Below are 19,493 nucleotides of genomic sequence, written 5' to 3'. Positions count from 1 at the left end.
GGCAGTAAATAAACGAAATCAGACACACGAAGAAATCCCAAACTTCCTCTTTGACGTAGTTACACACGTGTCGTGAGCTCATATTTAGCCTGAAAACCGTAGCAGATCTCTAGAAATCATCGACTGCGTTATCAAAATGCCTAAAGTTAAAGCGGAAAAGAAAACGCGACAACACCAAGACGTGAAAAGTCAAGGTTTGTGTGTTCTAGAGCTGTGTCACGTGTCATGTGTAATGTGTCAGTCAGCTGTTCGTGTCTCAGCTCCTCTGGACAGCTCTGATCATCGCTTTAATTGTGTGATTTGTCTAATGATGATTAGAGGAGAAATGTCAGGTTACATGAAGTCATGTTTGTGTTGCAGGAATCATGTTCAACACCGGTATTGGGCAGCATATTCTGAAAAATCCCCTGGTGGTTAATGGCATTATTGAGAAGGTAACACTTCTATGGTTCTCCTGCTTCATCACAACTTTCACCATTAAACCCCATAACACATGGATGTCCATGTTTAGTATAAGGGCTAAATCTGCAGGACATTATTCTATATAATTGTACCAGCTCAGATTGTCTTCAGTGCGATGAAGATTTTGGACCTCCACTGAGATGAGGGCGACTCTGTGAGGATCCTGAAGTATCTAGAGATGTTCCATGTCCTGTTAGACTCTGCGATACTAAAGAGGAGATGCTACCTTCATGTGGTCTTTGAGGACAACAATCTCCTTATCAATACAACATTTGTCAGACTGAATATTTATAATCACACCCTCCGGTGTCACCCATATGAGGATGAGGTTTCCCTTTGAGCCTAGTTCCTCTCAAGGTTTCTTCCTTTACCATTAAATTGAGTTTTTTTTCTCCCCACAGTCACCGGAGTCACCTCAGACTTGCTCAGTGGGGATAAATACAAACACATTTAAATATATCTAATATTAATCTTGAATTTCGTATTCTATCAATCTTTACATTATTCTTTATAATAACCTTTTGTATTGTGTTAATGTTCTGTAAAGCTGCTTTGAGACAATGTCAATTGTAAAAAGCGCTATACAAATAAATTTGAATTGAATATATGAAGATTGTTACACACCAAATTCTAATCATCATCATTTTATGGCATCATCTTCAGGAACATAGTGGTTGGTTTTCTTTAAGTTATACAATAAATATCTAGGGCTCTGAAGGTCAAAGGATGAACAGCACATTATTAAATATGCTCCTCTTCTTTATTGGTGTATTAAAGTACCACTTATTTCTAGCTTCCCTTAATCATCTATCACCTATGGTACTTTCAAAAGAAGACTTTTTTATGGTTAATAATCTCAGTAAATGTCTGTTTATATTGAACATGTTTGTTTAATATTGTTTATTGATTGTATATCATCAGGCAGCCTTGAGACCTACAGATGTGGTCCTGGAGGTCGGACCTGGAACTGGAAACATGACCGTAAAACTTCTGGAAAAGGCCAAAAAAGTAGCTATGCTCTAAAAGTTTTTGTATTTAATGTACTGATCCTGAACAAGAACCTAACGTAACATATATATTTCCTGTCATTTAAAGGTAGTCGCATGTGAGTTGGACACAAGGCTTGTAGCTGAACTTCAGAAACGAGTGCAGTGCACGTGAGTGATTGAGATTAATTAAGCACTATTTGTATTATTTGATTGGCTTTTCTTGGGGCTTAATAATCCATTCTTAAACCGTGCATGAACGTTTACAGGCCGATGCAGACAAAGTTACAGATTTTGGTTGGTGACGTTTTGAAGACTGAATTGCCATTTTTTGACGTGTGTGTAGCAAATTTACCCTATCAGGTAACAATCCATAAATGTATTTCTTTTTTGTTAATTTAATATGAAAGATTCTTTTTTTTCCTTTTACAACTTCAGTATTACTTATTTTGCAGATATCATCACCGTTTGTCTTCAAGCTACTTCTTCACAGACCTTTCTTCAGGTATGAAGTTTATAGCCAAATCTGTCGAGTTCTCAAAACGTTACCCATCTTTTCACTAAGCACCTAACTAAGAACTTTATGGTTATCATAGCTTACATGATTTCTAATCACTTTCAGCTCTTTGGAGTAGATAATTTGGTGGGGGTGTGTGTGTGTGTGACAGATGTGCAGTGCTGATGTTCCAGAGAGAGTTTGCTATGCGGTTGGTGGCGAAGCCTGGAGATAAACTTTACTGCAGACTATCAATCAACACACAACTACTGGCCAGAGTGGACCACCTCATGAAGGTTCGGCATCTCCACAGCTCACACTGGCCAAAGATTACAGGCCTTTATATCACCAAAATGAAGAGAAAATCTGTCATAACATTGGATGTCCTCCTGCTATTTAAATGTACATTCGAAAATATTTTATTTCCATAATTTGGTTGCTGGGGTAATTATTTCAGATTCAATCTTATTTACCAGTTCATATAGATTTAAGCAGTTTTTATTCCACAATGTTGCTGAATTAGTGAATTTGATTGGTCAGGAGGTAATTGTCTGTAACAGCAGTACTGACTGTAATTCCCACTATAGGGTTATTATAGGTTAAATTGTAAAGAGGGGAGACTTTGTAGATTCTTTCAGAGACTGTTTAGCGAAGAAATGTAACTAGAAATGGATGAAACATACTCTACAATATATTTTTGGTATAAAAAGAATAAAATACTTTAGGTCATGCTGTTACTGGAAAGTAACAGCATGACCTAAAGGTTTGTAAACAGCACTTCCTTTCATTCTGTACTGATATATAATGCAGTCTGTGAACAGAAAGGTCACATGACACCACTTTCTTCTTTCAGGTTGGAAAAAACAATTTCAGACCTCCTCCTAAAGTGGAATCCAGTGTGGTCAGGATAGAACCGAAAAATCCACCACCACCCATCAATTTTCAGGTTTGTTTACCTTTTTATTTACATATGCTTGTTTTGCTGCTAACAAGACAGATTCTTCACAAGAAGGGAGCTACTGACCCCTGATCAGTGCTGTATTATAAGAAGGAATACTGGCATGAACCCACACCAGAAGAATGGCGTGTGCAAATATAATGTGCCATTTCGGACAGTAGAGTGCCAGTTACTCCCACTATTCATCTGAATATACAAACAATCTTAGTCATTTACAATAAAGAATGAAATAATACCTACAGCCAACAGTCTTTATAAATATGTTTGACCTCAGAAATGAGCAGACACACATGTGGCAGGCCTGATGTATTTTATTATAATGAAGCAAATGTTCCAGTTGCTCACATTTTTATAGAGCTACAGAATATTTTTTCCCCATGTAAACAGGTTCTTTTGCTCTAATTATAAAAGACAACAACTCCCAATAGAAGTAAAACCTCCACACGTAAAGGATTGATGTAAACATTCTCATCTCCGAACATTCAGTTTCAACTTGATTCATTTGCACCAGGATTGTTTTACAACACACTCTATTCATGGAGTTGGTGCATCTCGCTGTTTAACACCGAATATGAATTTTAGATTCTATGTATTATTTAGTAAAATGTTAAATTATCTTTACCTGTAGGAATGGGATGGTCTTGTCAGAATTGCGTTTGTAAGAAAGAACAAAACTCTGAGCGCAGCCTTCAAGTAAGTATTTATTTCAGTTTAACGATTTGACATCTACCAGTTGTACCTTTAGCGCTATATCTTGTATTGTTTCCCCAAACCAAGGTCTACTGCTGTTGAGCAGCTTTTGGAGAAGAACTATAGAATTCACTGCTCCATGCACAATGTAGTAAGTAAACAGTCACTCACTCTATATCAGAAAATTCTTCATCGTAGGTTATCTAAAATTGCTTGTATGTACTGTGGTGCTTTTGATGTATTTTGGCACGTTTTTAATGTCAGACATTTGATTGTTGGGCATTCAAATCGTATATTAATAGGAAGTACCAGAGGACTTCAGCATTATCCAGAAAATTGAGAGCGTTCTACAGGAAGCTGGGTTTAGTGAAAAACGGGCAAGATCGATGGACATAGATGACTTCATGGTGTACGTGAATATACTTTGCAAATACGTGTTTCACTGCAGCTAATCTTGATACACCAAATAATTACATTCCTCTGCTTTAAATTGCTTCTTGTTACTTTCTTATCCTCAGATTACTTCATGCGTTCAACTCCGCTGGGATCCACTTTTCATGAAGCTCAAATACAGGATGTCTGGACTGTATATTCATATTGATATCGCATTTTAATTATAGTGTGCCTTTTATTTAGATGTTAATCTCAAGGTGCTATATTATTATGCAAAAATGTTCAATAACACCATATTTTTCACTTAAGCCTATTTGAGAAACGTGTGATAAAAATAAAATCCAGTTGTAAAGAGGTTATTACACCTCTGTTACCTCCGTAAAAGAGGAAAGCTGGCATGTGAAACCTTCACACTTCTTAAATAAGGGCAAGCGTTTTCTTTTAGCACGCTGCAATAGGATTGTTGGTACCTTTCATAGGGTAGAAACAAACCCTATGTGTCTGTAAGAGTGATATATGCTTTATAGGAATGTCCCAGGGAAACCATGTGTTGTACATAAATATTTTAATGACTTAGCATGTGGTCAGTACCATCAAATTCAACACCTGTACTAAATATGTACTGGTACATATGATGTGTGATGTGTACCATAGTTATAGTTTAAAATACTGGATAATGTTGCCGTTTTCTTTGCTTAGATACAATAAATCAATGAAAAACTTGTCATTTTAGTCAGAATTTTTGATACCAAATATAAAAGTCTTGCTTTCACTGAAGCAAACTCTTCTGTGTACAAGTTTTCGTCACTCCAACTACCTGCTTCTAAAGTTGTCTCCCTGTTGCCTGGCTCAAGTGAAGTTGGGTGATCTCTCCCTGCACTGTCCTACTTTCCTGAGGCTCTAAGCAGCAGCCGGAGTTATACTGCAAACAGAACACTCATCAAATCGTAATATAATAATTACCCTCCAGAGTTTAGTGATAACAGTAAAAAGATCAGCTGTAGTGAAATGGTTTGTTCTACTATTCTACATGTCTGATTATAGCATCTTTTTTTTCTAAAAGTATATAAATGGGGTGTTTTGAGCAACATTTTTTCAAGATACCAGCCAAGATGGAGTTAATATACAATGAAGCGTTCTGCAGCTGGCCAAAAAGAGCCACAGCACAGAGTAAAAAAATGATTACGAGAACAATGCCCTAGTAAAACCAGAAACAACAAAATTAAGTATTATTGACAAAATACAGCTCTACTCACACCCCAGAGCAGCAGCAACCTCATTGAGATTAATTTATACAATATGTTGAACAGTATAACTGAAACAAACTAAATGAACATTACAGACCCCTCAAAGAGAGATAATGGAGTAATACTTCAGTGGGAGGTCCAACTCCTAGAGAAACAGGGTTATATAAAGTGCAGATGGGCCTTGGTCTGCCATGCTGTTAACAGAATGGGGAACAGGTTATTAAAAAGCACATGCATTCAGTTTAGATAAGCTTCAAATAAAGGTGGTGGTAAAGACCCTAAAACATGGACAACATAGTTAACAGCCATTTAACTAAACTTTAAAAAAGTAAATAAATAAAAACACAAAAAAATGTAATCTACTGCAAAGATCACTCCATCAATTTTCTAACAAAAGACAAATCCCACCTGCTTACATGAACGGCTGTGCTTGTACAGTTGTCTTAAGGCACATGCTGATCTTCAAAATGATATTCAGTGTAATTTCGTGTGAGAGGTTTCATTGGTAGATGGGTACAATTGCAGCTTTTGCCGGACATTCCTTGAAGATCAGCAGTCCACTTAAAGCAGTGCAGTACATCAATGTAATAATCTAATGTTTTGAATATTTCACATGTTGGCCAAAGAAAGACATTCAAATTCTGGGTAACTCTGCTGGACACTAGAGCAGGTCGTGTAGCACAGACACACATTATGGTTATTTTGGTATTTGCTGAACTCTGCCAAGTGTTTAGCCATCATGCTTATGCCTGTGACCTTAGTTCCAAGTCTACAGAGCTCGTGGCCTCTTGGGATTGATCTGCTTACTGGCTTGTTCCTCGTCCTGCAGGGCTGAGCGAAACGACCTCACTTTATCTATCAAATGAAAGAGTACACATTATCTCACATTATTATTATTATTATTTTATAATAGTTAAGGTGGATGGCATTAAAACATTTATTTTTAAATAACGGTAATGTGCTCATTAGTTAAAGCCCAAGACCAAGATAATCTTACTTAAAGTAGTCACAGATTTAGGTTCCCTGTGGCTTTAGCTATTTACTCAGTAATCATATTAAGCAAAAATCTAAAAGAATCTGAAGATTTCAGGACGAGGGCTACCTCTGAGCTCAATCAGGACATCAATCTTTTGGTCAAGTATTTGCTCCAGCTGGAAGGAGTAGGTGTCTACGTCATAATCCACCTCCTCGGTCATCTCTAGCAGAACCTTTTCATCCTCCAGCCACCTAATTGACTCCTGGACCCAAAAGCACACCCACCAATAGACACATGAATTGGCGAAAAAGAAAAAAAACTACTTAAAATAACCAGTTAAACAACACTTATATTGTCTCTATGAGTAAACCATCATGCTCAGACACTAAGTAAATATTTTACTAAATTTCAAGATTATTTTTTTTATAACCCAACAAATATCACACTATAGAGAAATATTAATTTTAAAAACCAAATTTAGCCTGCAGGATAAACTGTTGTATCACCTGAAACACTGCTCGGTGGTCCTCCAGTACCTGCTCCTCCATCTCCACTAGCTGGGACACCACCTCATGAAAGGTAAAGAGCTGAGGAGATACTTCCTCTTCCTAAGAAAACATCAGACAAGTCTTTAAAACAACATACCTCCTTTTCTTAAAATTATAGATAGCACAAGATATATAGACTCACAAAGATATATAGACTCACAAAAACAAAACTTCATCTTTGGGTTTAGATAATACACATTGTTATATCTAAAACTGCTGAAGATATGCATCTAAAGTTTCAATGCTTTCTTTCTGAAGGCTTTAGAGTCTGTTTCATACATTCTGTTCACAGAGCAGCTTAAGGTCATCTCTCTGAGGGGAGCTGCTTAGCTCCCACTCCTCCTCCATGATGTCCAACTGGTTGATGGCGTTGGTGTTGGGTCGGACTCCTTCGGCCATTGCGTTTGGGTCTACGGTCAGCTCCTTCACTCTATGTGAACAGGAGAGAACATGCTCAAATTCACCTTTGAACAACACCAGTAAAGAAAAAAGAGGTTGCACTGACAATGTGTTAAAGTTTTTCAGCATTTGGTTTGAGTCCCTTATCCAGAGCAGCTTACATTTTTATCTCATTTTATAAAACTGAGCAAGTAGATTTAAGGGCCTTGCTCAGGGGCCCAGAGTGGCAGCTTAGTAGACCTGGGATTCAAACTCACAACCTTCCAAATCAGTAGTCCAACACCTTATCCACTAGGCTACCACGTCCCACCGATATCACTGTTGTAGTAGTACACAGTATATTGTACATTTTAATATTTCATGTCCTTTGCTCTTGATTGCTTACAGTAAGTACAATAAAAGATTTGAATAGTATTCAAAAAGGTAAAGTGTGTTCCAAATTAATTCACCAAGCCTAATGACTAATAACACCTTAAAAAGGTATGAGGTTCTTGAAAAAAGGCTCTAGAAATCTGAGATGATATTGTTCTGAGATAAACAATTTTGTAAATTGTAGCGTGGCTCACTGATCTGAAATCAAATCAAGCCCAAGGTGCCTAGAGGTTCGCATTACTCACCTTACTGCTAATGGTGTCATTAAATTTGATCCTTCATTAATGCACACAAGAAAGGCACAGCACACATGCCCAGGGTTAGAAAGTGAAATGAAAGCAGATAAATAGGTGGGAGACTGATGAAAAATATTCACCAAGCAGACCACTCGAGATGAGACAGAAGCATTTGTATATACTCTAATGGGAGGCCGTGCATGTTATCTATGCATATGACTAAGCATGATTGTGTAAGCGTCTTCTCATGCATCATGGGTCAAAATCAGCCAAGTAGATGCAAACAAGGTTTAACAGTGTATCTGCTGTTAAAGCAGATGGAAAGCGGGTTAAATAATCTTGCTCATACTCGCAAGTGGGAGAGAGCCCAGAGCGACTTCCTCCCTGAGAAAATGGGATATCTGAGGGACTAATCCCAAACTCCTTTACTCTGAAGCAAGAAAGGAATAAGCAAGAAAGACAAGTAAAGAGAAAGAAAGAGAGATAGCAGTAAGAGGAAGAATCAGGACAACAATGTTTGCCATGCACACAAATATATATCTCACTAATAAACAATGCATTATTTATAACATAACAGTTTGTTGTTTTTTTTTTAATATATATATGTATATATATTAGGGCTGGGCGATATGGCTGAAAAGTGTATCACGAGATCAGTGTTTCATATCGGTCGATATCGATAATTATTGATATTTATGACCCCTTTAAAATAAGGACGAGGAGAAAAATATATAACATTTAAACATTTTTATTTGAAACTTAACCTTCCTCTGATCAGAATCCCCTCAGTTATTAAGACAGAAATGTCAACAACCAGGAAATCTCAAATAATTGTAATGTAAGTCTAAAGTCACAATGATTTCAACATTTAAGGTGCAAAGTGAAAGAAAATGTAAGAAATGCTTAATAAGGTGTAATAAAATAGTGCAGTGTTAAATATAAACAGAGAAACCTGAAAATTTAGTGCAAGTTTAGTGCTAGAAAGTTCACGATCTGTTCACCTTCTGGTGAATAAAGTATGTAAAATATGTGCAGTGTTTTTTAAACATAAATAAAACTGAGGTAGACTGAGATTAGGGCTGTAGCTATCGAATATTTTAGTAATTGAGTATTCTACTGAAAATTTAATTGATTAATCGGATAAAATGTATTTTTGCTTAATTAAAGAGCAATATTAAATATACAAGAGAAAATAAGATGAACTTGTCTCTTAAAATGAACAACTAATTGGTTTCCTTTTTTTTTTTTTTTTTTTTTTAGAAAAATTAACTTTTATTTTTTTAAATGCATAGTATGCAATGCATACAACAATATTTTCCATCACAAATAAACATTTAGATATTACCCATTGTTTCTCTGCCTGTACTTGTACTGTGAACAATGACAAAGTTGACTGAGAAGAATTAAGTGCATTTAAAGTGCCAAACATTCTGGGTTTTAAACAAACCCTTTTCTGAGATGCAAAAACAAAAAAAATTATTTCTTTCAAATTACTTTTTACAAAAGTATCAAAACTAATGCATATAATAATAATAATAATAATAATAATAATAATAATAATAATACAAAAACACTGCCTTTAAGTCATGCAACTTAACTTCAGAACTTAAAAATACAAAATCTACAGCTCAGACATAACATAAGCCTTTACTGTCTAATTCGGAATGCTTTGTGGTAATTAAGAGGCAAAAAAGAGGTGGTTTCACATCGAGTGCTTAAAGCATATATAAGCATGGATGACGTGCTGTTGTGGTATGCCAGCCCAATCTTGCAATGGACACACGCCACGGTGTTTTCTTTACTTTTCGATTTGAAATGATCCCAAACCTTGGACATTTTCTGTCGTTTTCTCCTGTTTGTTTCTTCTCTTTGCTCATTGTCATTGTTATCGTGCCCTTCCATTTGCAGCCCGCACGCGCCCTCAAATCAAAAGGGCTTTTGCTTTGACGTAAGTGCGTTGTCTCTCACACACACACGCACACAATAATTGCACAAGAATGTGATGTGAGCTTTAAAATGAATTAAAAGAGGCTTTGAGGCAGAGGAATTTGCCTCGATTAATGTTTGTAATCGAGTTACTCGAGGAATCGTTTCTGCCCTAACGGAGATACATCTGTAATACAAAAAACAAATCTGATACACTACAGTAACATTGTTTGAAATATAAAACTTGCAGAAATATGAAAAAATATCTGACTTTTCCTCTTTTATTTACAATTTCCTCGCTCGCTCCGGCGCTCATTTTGCTGCTTATCAGTCGCCGGTTACTGAAGCAGAATCTAGCAGACCAGCACGAGACAACAATATGGCGCAACCTAACTCGATACTGTTACATGATTGGCTGTTAGCGTGTCACTCCCTACGTTGCTAGGTTACCAGAGAGTGACCAATGCAACCAAACTTGCTTCGCAAACTGTTTTCTTCCGATGAAGGATAAAAAATATCGAATGTTTTATCGAACACATTTTTTATTGCTATTGTTCATGTGTCTATCGCGATACATATAGTTATCGTTTTATCACCCAGCCCTAATATATATATCAAACTCAATAAATATTTTACATATAGACAACCAAAGAGATTTCATTTTTACCTGTTGGCATATCGCAGTGTATTCAGTGTGTTCTCACATGAAGCCATTCCTGGAGAGATGGTGGCAATCTGATCATAAAACACAAATCATGAACCAGGGCTCACTTGCAATTAAAAACAGGGTTGTGGTTCTTTTAAAATAAAAATGTAAAAGAATGTAAAAAAAATCGGTGGCTATTCACCATGCATGTCCGTGAGTTCTCTCCTATGAAGGAGTCTCTGAGGACTTGTGTAAGTTTGCTGGCTCTGAACGGTGTGTGTGGCTTGTTCCGCCCCAGGGCTCTAATACACTCCTTGATAGAGACAAGACACCAGAAAATTTTGGATGTATTTCAATTTTACTATTAAATACCAGGAAACACACAATGTATAAATCATTCATAATTGATGGAATCAAAAGAAATGATTTCACAAATAGAGAGTTACCGCACCTTCAGTGCAAGTAGGCTCTTGTTGATCTCTGCTCCTTCAAGTCGTGTTTGCCGGTCAGCGCTGGACGTATCAGCACCACGCTCATTCCCTGCCAGGTCAATCAATGAAAACTTACCATGCATCTTACTCTTCCTTCGCAGAATGATCTGAAAGACTGCATGGCTGCGGGACGAGTGAGCGTTGGCAGAAGTCTGTCCTGACGTTCTGAGGATCGAGATGTGAAAAATTTCTTATGATTATAGTAAATAAGGAACACAATGTGTTATTTATATTTTAAATAATATAAAACACACATATTTATTACATCAGTGCATTTCACACTGATATATAATTACCTGCAGCTGTTTCCAACCTCAATGAGCTTGAGAACATCTTCAGTACACCGGACCTCACTCTCCTGCAGCCCGACAACCTGAACCTGCTGTTTGCCATCCTCCAGTACGCGCAGCTTTGCTTTACGGTTCAGCAAGTCAAACACCTGGGCAAAACACCAAAATCTACAAAAGTAAGCAACCTGAGCCAGATAAGGTACACGATATATGTACTAAAAAAAGAGAGTCTTTGAATGCTAATAACCTTTTGTAACCAAGACACAATTGCTTTGTTTCAGTTACTTGCCTTTCCACTGTAAATTTCAAAGAAGGTTGCGTAGACTTGAAGATCCAATTTCTTGTAGTTAGGTTTCTTCAACATAAGAAAAACATCGCGAGCTGCATGGAGTAAGAGAAAGAATTTTTTTAAGAAACCTTATTCTGAAGCTATTAAAAATGTACTGTCTTCAACATAAAAAAACAAAACAAAAAAAAAAAACACTAAAACTGCTGCACATTCTTAAAAATATTTACCAGCTAAAGCATAGATTCCTTTTGAACAATCCTGGTTCTTTCCTGAAAAATCTCCACCCATTGTCTGGAAAACCAAAAAACAATGTGAACTTCAGCGTCCAGGAAGTTTTGAGTAATAAGAATAAACATGCACATCAATTAGGACTTAACCAAAAATGAAATACCTGAAAAACATTGTCTATTCATATAATACACACGCTAACAATAAATAAATAAATAAATAAATAAATAAATAAATAAATAAATAAATAAAATAATGGTAGTAATGGGGGGGGGGGGGGGATTAGGAAAGAGATTTCTTACATGTGTTTTTCCACTTCCAGTTTGACCGTATGCAAAGCATGTAGCCATTCCTCTCTCAAAGATGGTTTCCACCAAAGGTCTTGCTGTAAACCTACACAGTAGCATTAATTTAAATTTCCACCATAGACAACAACAAGCTCTCCTCAATAGTGGATTATAATTAAGACAAACCTGTAAACCATTTCATTTGATGTACTGTCATCAAAGGCATAATCGAAGCGAAATGTTTGATTCTCTAGGTATCGTGTGAGGTCCACTTTCTGCTTAGGCTCATGGACCATGACAACATCTTTACTGGGGATGGTGATAACATCTAGCTCCTTTGCAGTGAGTTCTGAAACACAGGAGTAACATGTCCTTTTAACACCACAGTTCACCACAAACATATTTTAGTTACATATTCATATTGAAAGGGAATCAAAATGCATATTTGTTGTATCCAAATTGAGTTCAATTCCTTTCAACCTACAGTGGCTGCTGAAGTTAATCCTTGTAAGAGATTACAAGGCATATTATGCAAACATTAAAAGTCAGCATTAATGTTAGATATGCAATACAAGTTACATATGCAAGAAAAACAAAGGTCTGTACCTTTTTTGTTAAGAGGACGCTTCCTCACACAAACGCATATTCTGTGTTCTTCAATCTGTCCACAATACACGTCTCTTTAGTGTTACAGCTACAGTACCACAGGTTTATTTTAAAAATCTTCTTAAATATCACACAAAACTTTCACAAAATATCAGGCATCCATGGAAAAGTAATACATAAAGTACTTTGGCTCATACTCACTAAATCAGCTGTGGTTAGTGGTCTGTAATCCAGGCTTGCCCTAAAGTCTCTGATCATCTGCATTATTTCATAATTGGGGACTGTAGTGTCCACCTCCTTCAAAACAAACAGATCGTTAATCACACGGCAAGTCATTAAAATGAGACAAGTTATAATTATAGAAACTAAAGAACCTTTGCTCTTAAAATAAGACCAGCTCTTTTAATCTTATTAAAATGCAAACTTAGTTATGAAAGCAGATACATTATTAGTTATTAAAGTAAAAAATAACTATTAGTACTAATCAGTGTTGTATAAAGTACTAGAAAGCAATACTTGAGTAAAAGTACAAGTATCGTACTAGAAAAAGACTTTGGTAGAAGTGAAAGTTACCTTTTAGAATATTACTCAAGTAAAAGTCTAAAAGTATCTGATATTTACTGTACTTAAGAATCAAAAGTCATTTTCTGATATTTAATGTACTTAAGTATTTGAAGTAAAAAGTAAAATTTCAGTGATTTTCGGTAGGTATAAGACCAGGAGCGGTTCTAGGATTTCATCTTTAGGGGTTTTAGCCCTCAGTGAGAATTAAAAACATGAAGAAATTTATATTATATATTATATGACTACATAGTAAGCCAAATTTTATGGTATTATTAAATGGCAATAGTGGACACCAAAATTTTATGCATGATGTAATGATGCCAGTCTTGAATCAAATCAGTTCATGTATACGGTAATGAGAATAGTGACATTTCACTGCTTTTGGTTGCCGCCGTTATAGATAAACGCCTCCAGCTCTGACTCTGCGTGCCTGTGCTTCTCCGTAGAGCGTAATGCAATCTAGGAGCAGTGATTCGCCAAACCTCCTTTATTGCAGTTGCACACATTTCTTCTGATTTTATTTTGTAGTAACGAGTAACAAAGATGCTTAGTGGAAATATAATGGAGTAAAAGTATACATTTTATCTAGGAAATGTAGTGGAGTAAAAGTGAAAGTTGTCATAAATTTAAATAGCGAAGTAAAGATACGTGAAATTTCTACTTAAGTACAGTAACAAAGTATTTTTACTTCGTTACATTACAACACTGGTACTAATATTAGTATTAGTAAATTTAGCATGTGAACACAGACTGAATTTGGCTGAACACAGGCTGAATTTAATATTCAGACATCTACATCAAGACAAAAAAAAAAAAAAAACAATAATCAAAGCAGTAGGATTATACAGGATTTTGAGTCACTGACACTGACCTGGGCTCTCTTTTCCCTCAGCTCTTGCTGCTGCAATCGCCGCCTCTCTCTCTTCTCTTGCAGTTTCTCCACCTCCTTTACACAGTTGGACTTCCTCCTCGCTGCCAAACATGACAATACAGTCAGACGATAATGACTACACAATAGCGTCATTCACTTCCTTTGTAAAAAGATATTTTCCTCTTCTCTGTCCCTCTGCCTATATTGCCCATATATATTGCTTTGTAGAGCTTACAATTTTTATGTTAAAAAAAGCTGCAAAAATGTATGTTTAGAGAAATAATTGCGCAAAAATGCCCCCTAGACCACCTTGTAGCCAGAACAGAAACATTAAAAAAAACACATTTGAAGCTACAGATAGATCCACTCCACTGGAAGCCATTACTATGCATCAATAATAGAGTGCTATTTTAATCAAAGGTGTGATTACCATTCTGCTGCTGTTGTTGGCTCTGCTGTGTTTGGGTCTGTGCAGGTTGGGCTGGTTGTGGAGCAGGTGGAGGGAGGGCTGACTCTGGTTGCTGCTGGCCAGGACGCGCCCGTGTTGATACAACTGACAGCGCAGCACATGCACACACACGCATCTGTTTTATTTGTAACAATTAATATACTACTGCAATTGAGAGCCACGAGCCAGTCTTACCTTTATTGTCTCTGGGTGGAATCTCAGCTCTTCCAGGAGCAATAGTCCTTCGATTCTGCACAGTAATTTCAGTTAGGATTGCAAATAGCTTTTTATACTAAAATATAAGGAGCATACTATATCTCCTGATTGCAGGTTGGGAAGAAAGCAAGTGAATGCATTTGGTTTGCATCTTTATTAGAAAGAGATATAATGGCAAATATTAAAGATAGGTCTTATCTTTATGCTGAATTTGGATGGTTTGTACAAACCTTGGGGATCTTGTTGACCTTCATAGAAGTAGGTGTGGGAGGAGGTGGTGTTACAGGACTCAGAGAGATCTCCTCTTCGGGAGCAACATCTGGGTTTAGTGAAAATATACTTTCTAGATCAATCTGTTTGAAAAGAATAAACACATTCAATCAGAGTTGTATAACAATGTTATATATTTGCACATATTAAGTCATAGGAAAAACACATTCATGACTGCTTTCAAGTAAGTTTAATGTTGGCTTTGTTGAAAGACAATATGTGGAACAAATTAGAAAGAACTAGTGGTTTCATGTTGACATGTACTTCAGGCTTTCCCTCTTCACTAGGGTTGGGAACTAAGAACTTGGTTCTGTTTTTAACAGGAACCGGAACCGCGTGGAATTTTTAAGTTTCGGTTCTGATGCGGGCAAAGCGCTGGGAGCGGTCACTTTAAATAGCCATGTCTTACCTCACGAATATTAATTGTTTACACTGTTCACAGTCACGCAACCAAATTAATGCAGCTTACCACAGAAATCAGTCCCTCGCGCTGCTGTGCTGAGGTTAGCTTTGTGTTAAACATGTCTAAAAAAAGCCTAAAGTGTGGATTCATTCCCAAAGCTACAACAATGAAGCAAATCTACCCCCTCTGAGAGGGTTTTCTCCACAGCTGGAGATACAATAAGCCAGGAAAGGTCTCATCTTCTCCCAGAGAAAGCAGACATGTTAATTTTTCTTCAGAAAAATTGCTGTTTTGCTAAGTTGTAATTCTGGATGTTAAATTTGATGTTGGATTTAGGCCATCCTTAAAAATGTTTTGGTTAGCAGTAACAGTAAAAACAAAACAAAAAAAAGGAAGGTTTCAATTGTCAATGTTACAATTTTGGTGATGGTGATTACATAGGTATGACTTTAAACAAATTAGCATATTGTGACGTCACTGACTGGGTCTTCAACCCTTGCCTTCAGGCGCATCAATCAAACCTTATTTTGATGCTGGGCACAGCTTTTCCAGAACTTCGTGCCAAGTTAAAGCGGTGTCAAGCTGTTTTAATGAATTTTTTAGATGTATTATGGTGCCCGAACCTGTATGACTTTGAACAGTGACCGTGAACATTTTGTTTACTGAAGAGTAAAAAAAAAAAAAAAAAGTCGGTCTTATTTTAATTTATAACCGGCAAGTCGGTCAGACTTAAAGCAAAAAAAAAAAAAAATGATCATTTGAGTCAACATGATCTCCTTATGTCTAAAGAAAAAAAAAATCTTGCTTTCAAACCCAGGGAAGGCTTAACAGATGGTATGTACCATATGAAAGTAAAGACTAGGATTATTTTTGTCAAAATCTTAATTGTCGGTTCTATTACCAAGACTTCACTTATTACAACAAAAAGTAAATAAGCACTTTATATTGAAGTCAGAATTTTTAAGCCGATTTTTACGGCTTCAAATTAAGTCTTTCTTTCTAAAACTATAAAAGTTTAATTTCCACAGAGTTTCCAGTTTCAGTTTATTGTATGGAAGAAAATGGCATCAATGCTTACCGAGCACAATGCCCACTTTTGTGCAGTGCAGCTTGCTGCCCTTATCTTGCCTCTGAACACTGGCACTGTTCTCCCATACATCGCTGAGAGTTATAAGCTTACAAAAGACCTTCAGGCTTACCTCTTTTCCTTTTGTGTCTCCATTTTCAATCCACTCCACAGTAACACTTTCGTTATCTTCATTTAAAGACGTTACCATGGCCTGATGTATTCGCCCTGCAAAAAATATATATATATATTAACTTTGACATATGTATGTTTTTCAAATGTTTCAGAGAGAAAGCCTAGTCTGATCTTAAATAAAAAATTAAATACACACAGCTCCTGTTTCAGGCAATTTCAGAAGCTGTAATAGTCACTAATGTTATGATTGAGTGAATTAAACAGAGGAAACTGTCATGTCTGTTATCTATTATTTAACGCCATCTCACCCAATCTGTGCAATTATTTAATAGCAGCAATAACAGTATACTAACAATTTCAACAATGTCTTGAAAAGGCATCTGTCAGATTCATCACCTAGTAGTACAATTACTAACAACTAGATAATTTATGAGGTACAAGATGCTTACACCTCATAACTACAACTTTCCTAAAAATGTTGTATAAATTCATGTCAATAGTATGCTTTTTCTAGTGTTTACAGTGTGATCACTCCTATAAGACCTAAGTCTCTCAAGCTGCACTTGTCTTAGCATTTGTTCATTTTAAAGGGCATGTCCTCAGTGAACAAGACAACACACGTCATTCATTAATTTTCTAAAAAAATTCATTACCTTAAATCATGTTTACTGTTATAAGAACTTTCTTTCAGAAAAAAAGAATCTCTCATATAGGACAAGCAGGGATTAATGTTACTATAACAATAACAAGAATAATCTATGACTGCACATCATGCCTATAATATCTGCATCACAACAAACTGCCTGACAGTTCACTGAGAAAATCAGAGATCATTAGATCAATAGTTGCATTACATTGAACACCTCCATTTTACTCCCAACCAAACTTTTTGATGCCAAAATATCCATACTGCCGTCTTTTTTGTTAAAACAATAAACCCCATGAAAACCTGTAATACATGCAATAACTGTCTATTGTGATATGATCATTCATTCATCAGGAGCCTATCCAAGGAACACCACATGTGAAGTGCAAACACATCCTTTTGCGAAAACCTTCTTTGCATGAGGCACAAATACTCCTATATAAACTCTGCAATAATAATAATAATGATAATAAAAATACTTTCTCTGCACCAGTTAATGGGATATCTGTTTTTGGCCAAACTATGTATAGTTTAAAAACCAAAGAACAACATGAAAATCTGGTGCTACTCCACTTTTTTAATCTGTAAAAAATAAAATGCAACATGGCACCCGGTTACCACAAATTTGAGAAAATTCATTCAGAGGCAATAAATTTGTTCCAGAGAAAATAGAAAATGACCTGAAGACTTTCCAGTGGTGGAAAAAAAACATACTGACTGTTTCAGTACAAAGACCTAGTGACTCCATAAATGACCTCTATAAATGTTACATCTAGTGGAACTAGCAAATGTAGATAAACATGTTAAATGAATTCAGAACAGCTGGCACTACTGTCAGTGCTGCAGAGTAGTATAAATATTGCTCATATACCCTTATTTCATTGCATCCAAAACTACAGAAATACTGTTATCACGCAACATGATTTGCAGCGTGTTAATTTTTCTAAATCTAACATATGTTAAGGTTTCACTGTTTGGAGCAGCAAACTCTAAACATCATTAATCTTTATGAGACATCTATGTTGATGCCATGATCTTTTATGGTAGATGATAATGTAAATGAAACCAGTAGGATGGACAATAAATTTAAGAAAGGGACAGTATACAATGAGAAATTTCACAAATGTTATCTTAATTCAAGAGGGCGTATCAGTGGCTGCATCTTAAATGGAGTGAGTGAGAATGTACCTACATCGAGTGAGAATAAATTATTATTGATCGAAGGGGTTGATATCTAGTTGACAATAATACTATATGGTAAACAGATTGTAATGAATTAACCAAAGGCTGTTACTGATCTGAATCATGCATTGCTTTGCTTAACACACCCAGAATCACTGGAACTAAAACTTGAGTAATTACAATATGTCTGTTTCCGCTTATTAAAACACCCACAGATGAACTTCAGTGAGTCATTCATCAGACTAGATCGATATAAAAAATGCTGTATTGTGACCAACATGTAAAAGAGCAATATATTTGTGAAAAGAAACTGCACACCAGGTTACATGGGTTAGTAACTGTCTAGCTAGTTAACGCCTAACCACTGACAGGAAGCTCATGCTAGACAGAGCTTAGTAACAGAACCAAGCAAGCTTTAGGTTTTTTGTGCTAAATTATTAACGCTGTCAATCAGAAATTCAAAAGGTGTTAATTATCTTATTCGTCGAGTTCTTATAAGGAAAAAGTTTCAGCACCTATATATATGTGTTAAACATATATACACATATACACACACACGTTATGCCTTTTTTTTTAACGCCAGGTCGACTTGACTACAAGTAAACGGACCGGCTAGTTAGCTTAGCTCATTTTAGCTTAGCAACCGTTGCTGTGTTTACTGCGCTGGGTATGTAGGTCGTTAGCTTAGCTACCACAGCAACAGGGATGCACTGCATTGGCTACCTAAAAAAGTGTCAGTAGTTCACTAAAAAGGCTTGCCGGGTTGCTAATGCTAGCATTACTAGCATTGATCTTAGCCATTGCTAGCTTAGCGAAGCAAAGTATGACTAAACGGTAAAAAGCTAGTTACACTACATAGCTTAACAATTACCTTAACTAATAAACTCACCGTCACTCCGTTTTATCTCCACATATATCCCCACGACAATTCTGCCGAAGTTTACCGCCATGGTTCCTGGAGGACGGGGGCGAGCGAGAGAGCGCGAGAAATTAACCGGTGTTTTTGTTTGAAATGTTCACATTTGTTCCGTGTTGCCCGAACGCGGGAAGACGGCCAGCGGCAGGAATAAAAGAGGCAAAGTGCCAGGGCGCATGCGCGTCAACTTAGGTGACGCTATGCTTGTTGTGGGGCGGGTACTGAATTGTACTGAACTGTGTTGCACTGT

General features: G+C 36.4%; 2 protein-coding genes across 4 annotated transcripts; one reads left to right on the top strand and one right to left on the bottom strand.

Moving 5' to 3' along the window:
• The first annotated feature begins 7 nt into the window (after positions 1-7).
• dimt1l (DIM1 dimethyladenosine transferase 1-like (S. cerevisiae)) lies at positions 8-4,710 on the top strand. The gene is made up of 12 exons (XM_027133222.2): positions 8-194; positions 361-434; positions 1,384-1,470; positions 1,558-1,619; positions 1,718-1,811; positions 1,904-1,953; positions 2,117-2,240; positions 2,798-2,890; positions 3,531-3,595; positions 3,680-3,743; positions 3,895-4,001; positions 4,111-4,710. Exons 1-12 carry the CDS (start codon positions 137-139, stop codon positions 4,151-4,153), a joined length of 921 nt encoding a protein of 306 aa, XP_026989023.1. The 5' UTR covers positions 8-136; the 3' UTR covers positions 4,154-4,710.
• kif2a (kinesin family member 2a) lies at positions 3,851-19,421 on the bottom strand. Of its 3 annotated transcripts, XR_007137753.1 has the most exons (22): positions 19,217-19,421; positions 16,498-16,592; positions 14,856-14,978; positions 14,605-14,659; positions 14,392-14,514; positions 13,962-14,062; positions 12,728-12,823; positions 12,527-12,581; positions 12,107-12,269; positions 11,936-12,026; positions 11,633-11,696; positions 11,406-11,497; positions 11,123-11,265; positions 10,787-10,991; positions 10,538-10,648; positions 10,357-10,424; positions 8,113-8,193; positions 7,036-7,186; positions 6,715-6,816; positions 6,335-6,470; positions 5,641-6,087; positions 3,851-5,426 (listed from the first exon to the last, which is right to left on the bottom strand). XR_007137753.1 is itself a non-coding variant. In XM_047800147.1 (21 exons), the coding sequence occupies exons 1-21, from the start codon at positions 19,275-19,277 to the stop codon at positions 6,002-6,004; spliced, it is 2,202 nt and encodes a 733-aa protein (XP_047656103.1). In that variant the 5' UTR covers positions 19,278-19,421; the 3' UTR covers positions 3,851-6,001. The 3 variants fall into 3 exon arrangements, 2 of the variants coding, with proteins under 2 accessions (XP_047656103.1, XP_026989013.1); XM_047800147.1 differs by having other exon boundaries at positions 3,851-6,087; XM_027133212.2 differs by lacking the exon at positions 8,113-8,193 and having other exon boundaries at positions 3,851-6,087; positions 19,217-19,420.
• Positions 19,422-19,493: the final 72 nt, after the last annotated feature.

Source organism: Tachysurus fulvidraco, chromosome 14 (assembly GCF_022655615.1).
Source record: "Tachysurus fulvidraco isolate hzauxx_2018 chromosome 14, HZAU_PFXX_2.0, whole genome shotgun sequence".
Classification (NCBI taxonomy): Eukaryota; Metazoa; Chordata; class Actinopteri; order Siluriformes; family Bagridae; genus Tachysurus; species Tachysurus fulvidraco.
This window is presented reverse-complemented; position numbering and strand designations above follow the sequence as displayed.

Coding starts and splice junctions, on each gene's coding strand:
- kif2a (XM_047800147.1), bottom strand. CDS start 19,277: ATGGCGGTAAACTTCGGCAGAATTGTCGTGGGGATATATGTGGAGATA. Junction 14,515..14,604: donor TCCACCCAGAGACAATAAAG/GTAAGACTGGCT, acceptor CTGCGCTGTCAG/TTGTATCAACACGGGCGCGT. Junction 12,824..13,961: donor TGAGGGAAAAGAGAGCCCAG/GTCAGTGTCAGT, acceptor TTTGTTTTGAAG/GAGGTGGACACTACAGTCCC.
- dimt1l (XM_027133222.2), top strand. CDS start 137: ATGCCTAAAGTTAAAGCGGAAAAGAAAACGCGACAACACCAAGACGTG. Junction 435..1,383: donor TTAATGGCATTATTGAGAAG/GTAACACTTCTA, acceptor GTATATCATCAG/GCAGCCTTGAGACCTACAGA. Junction 4,002..4,110: donor GACATAGATGACTTCATGGT/GTACGTGAATAT, acceptor TCTTATCCTCAG/ATTACTTCATGCGTTCAACT.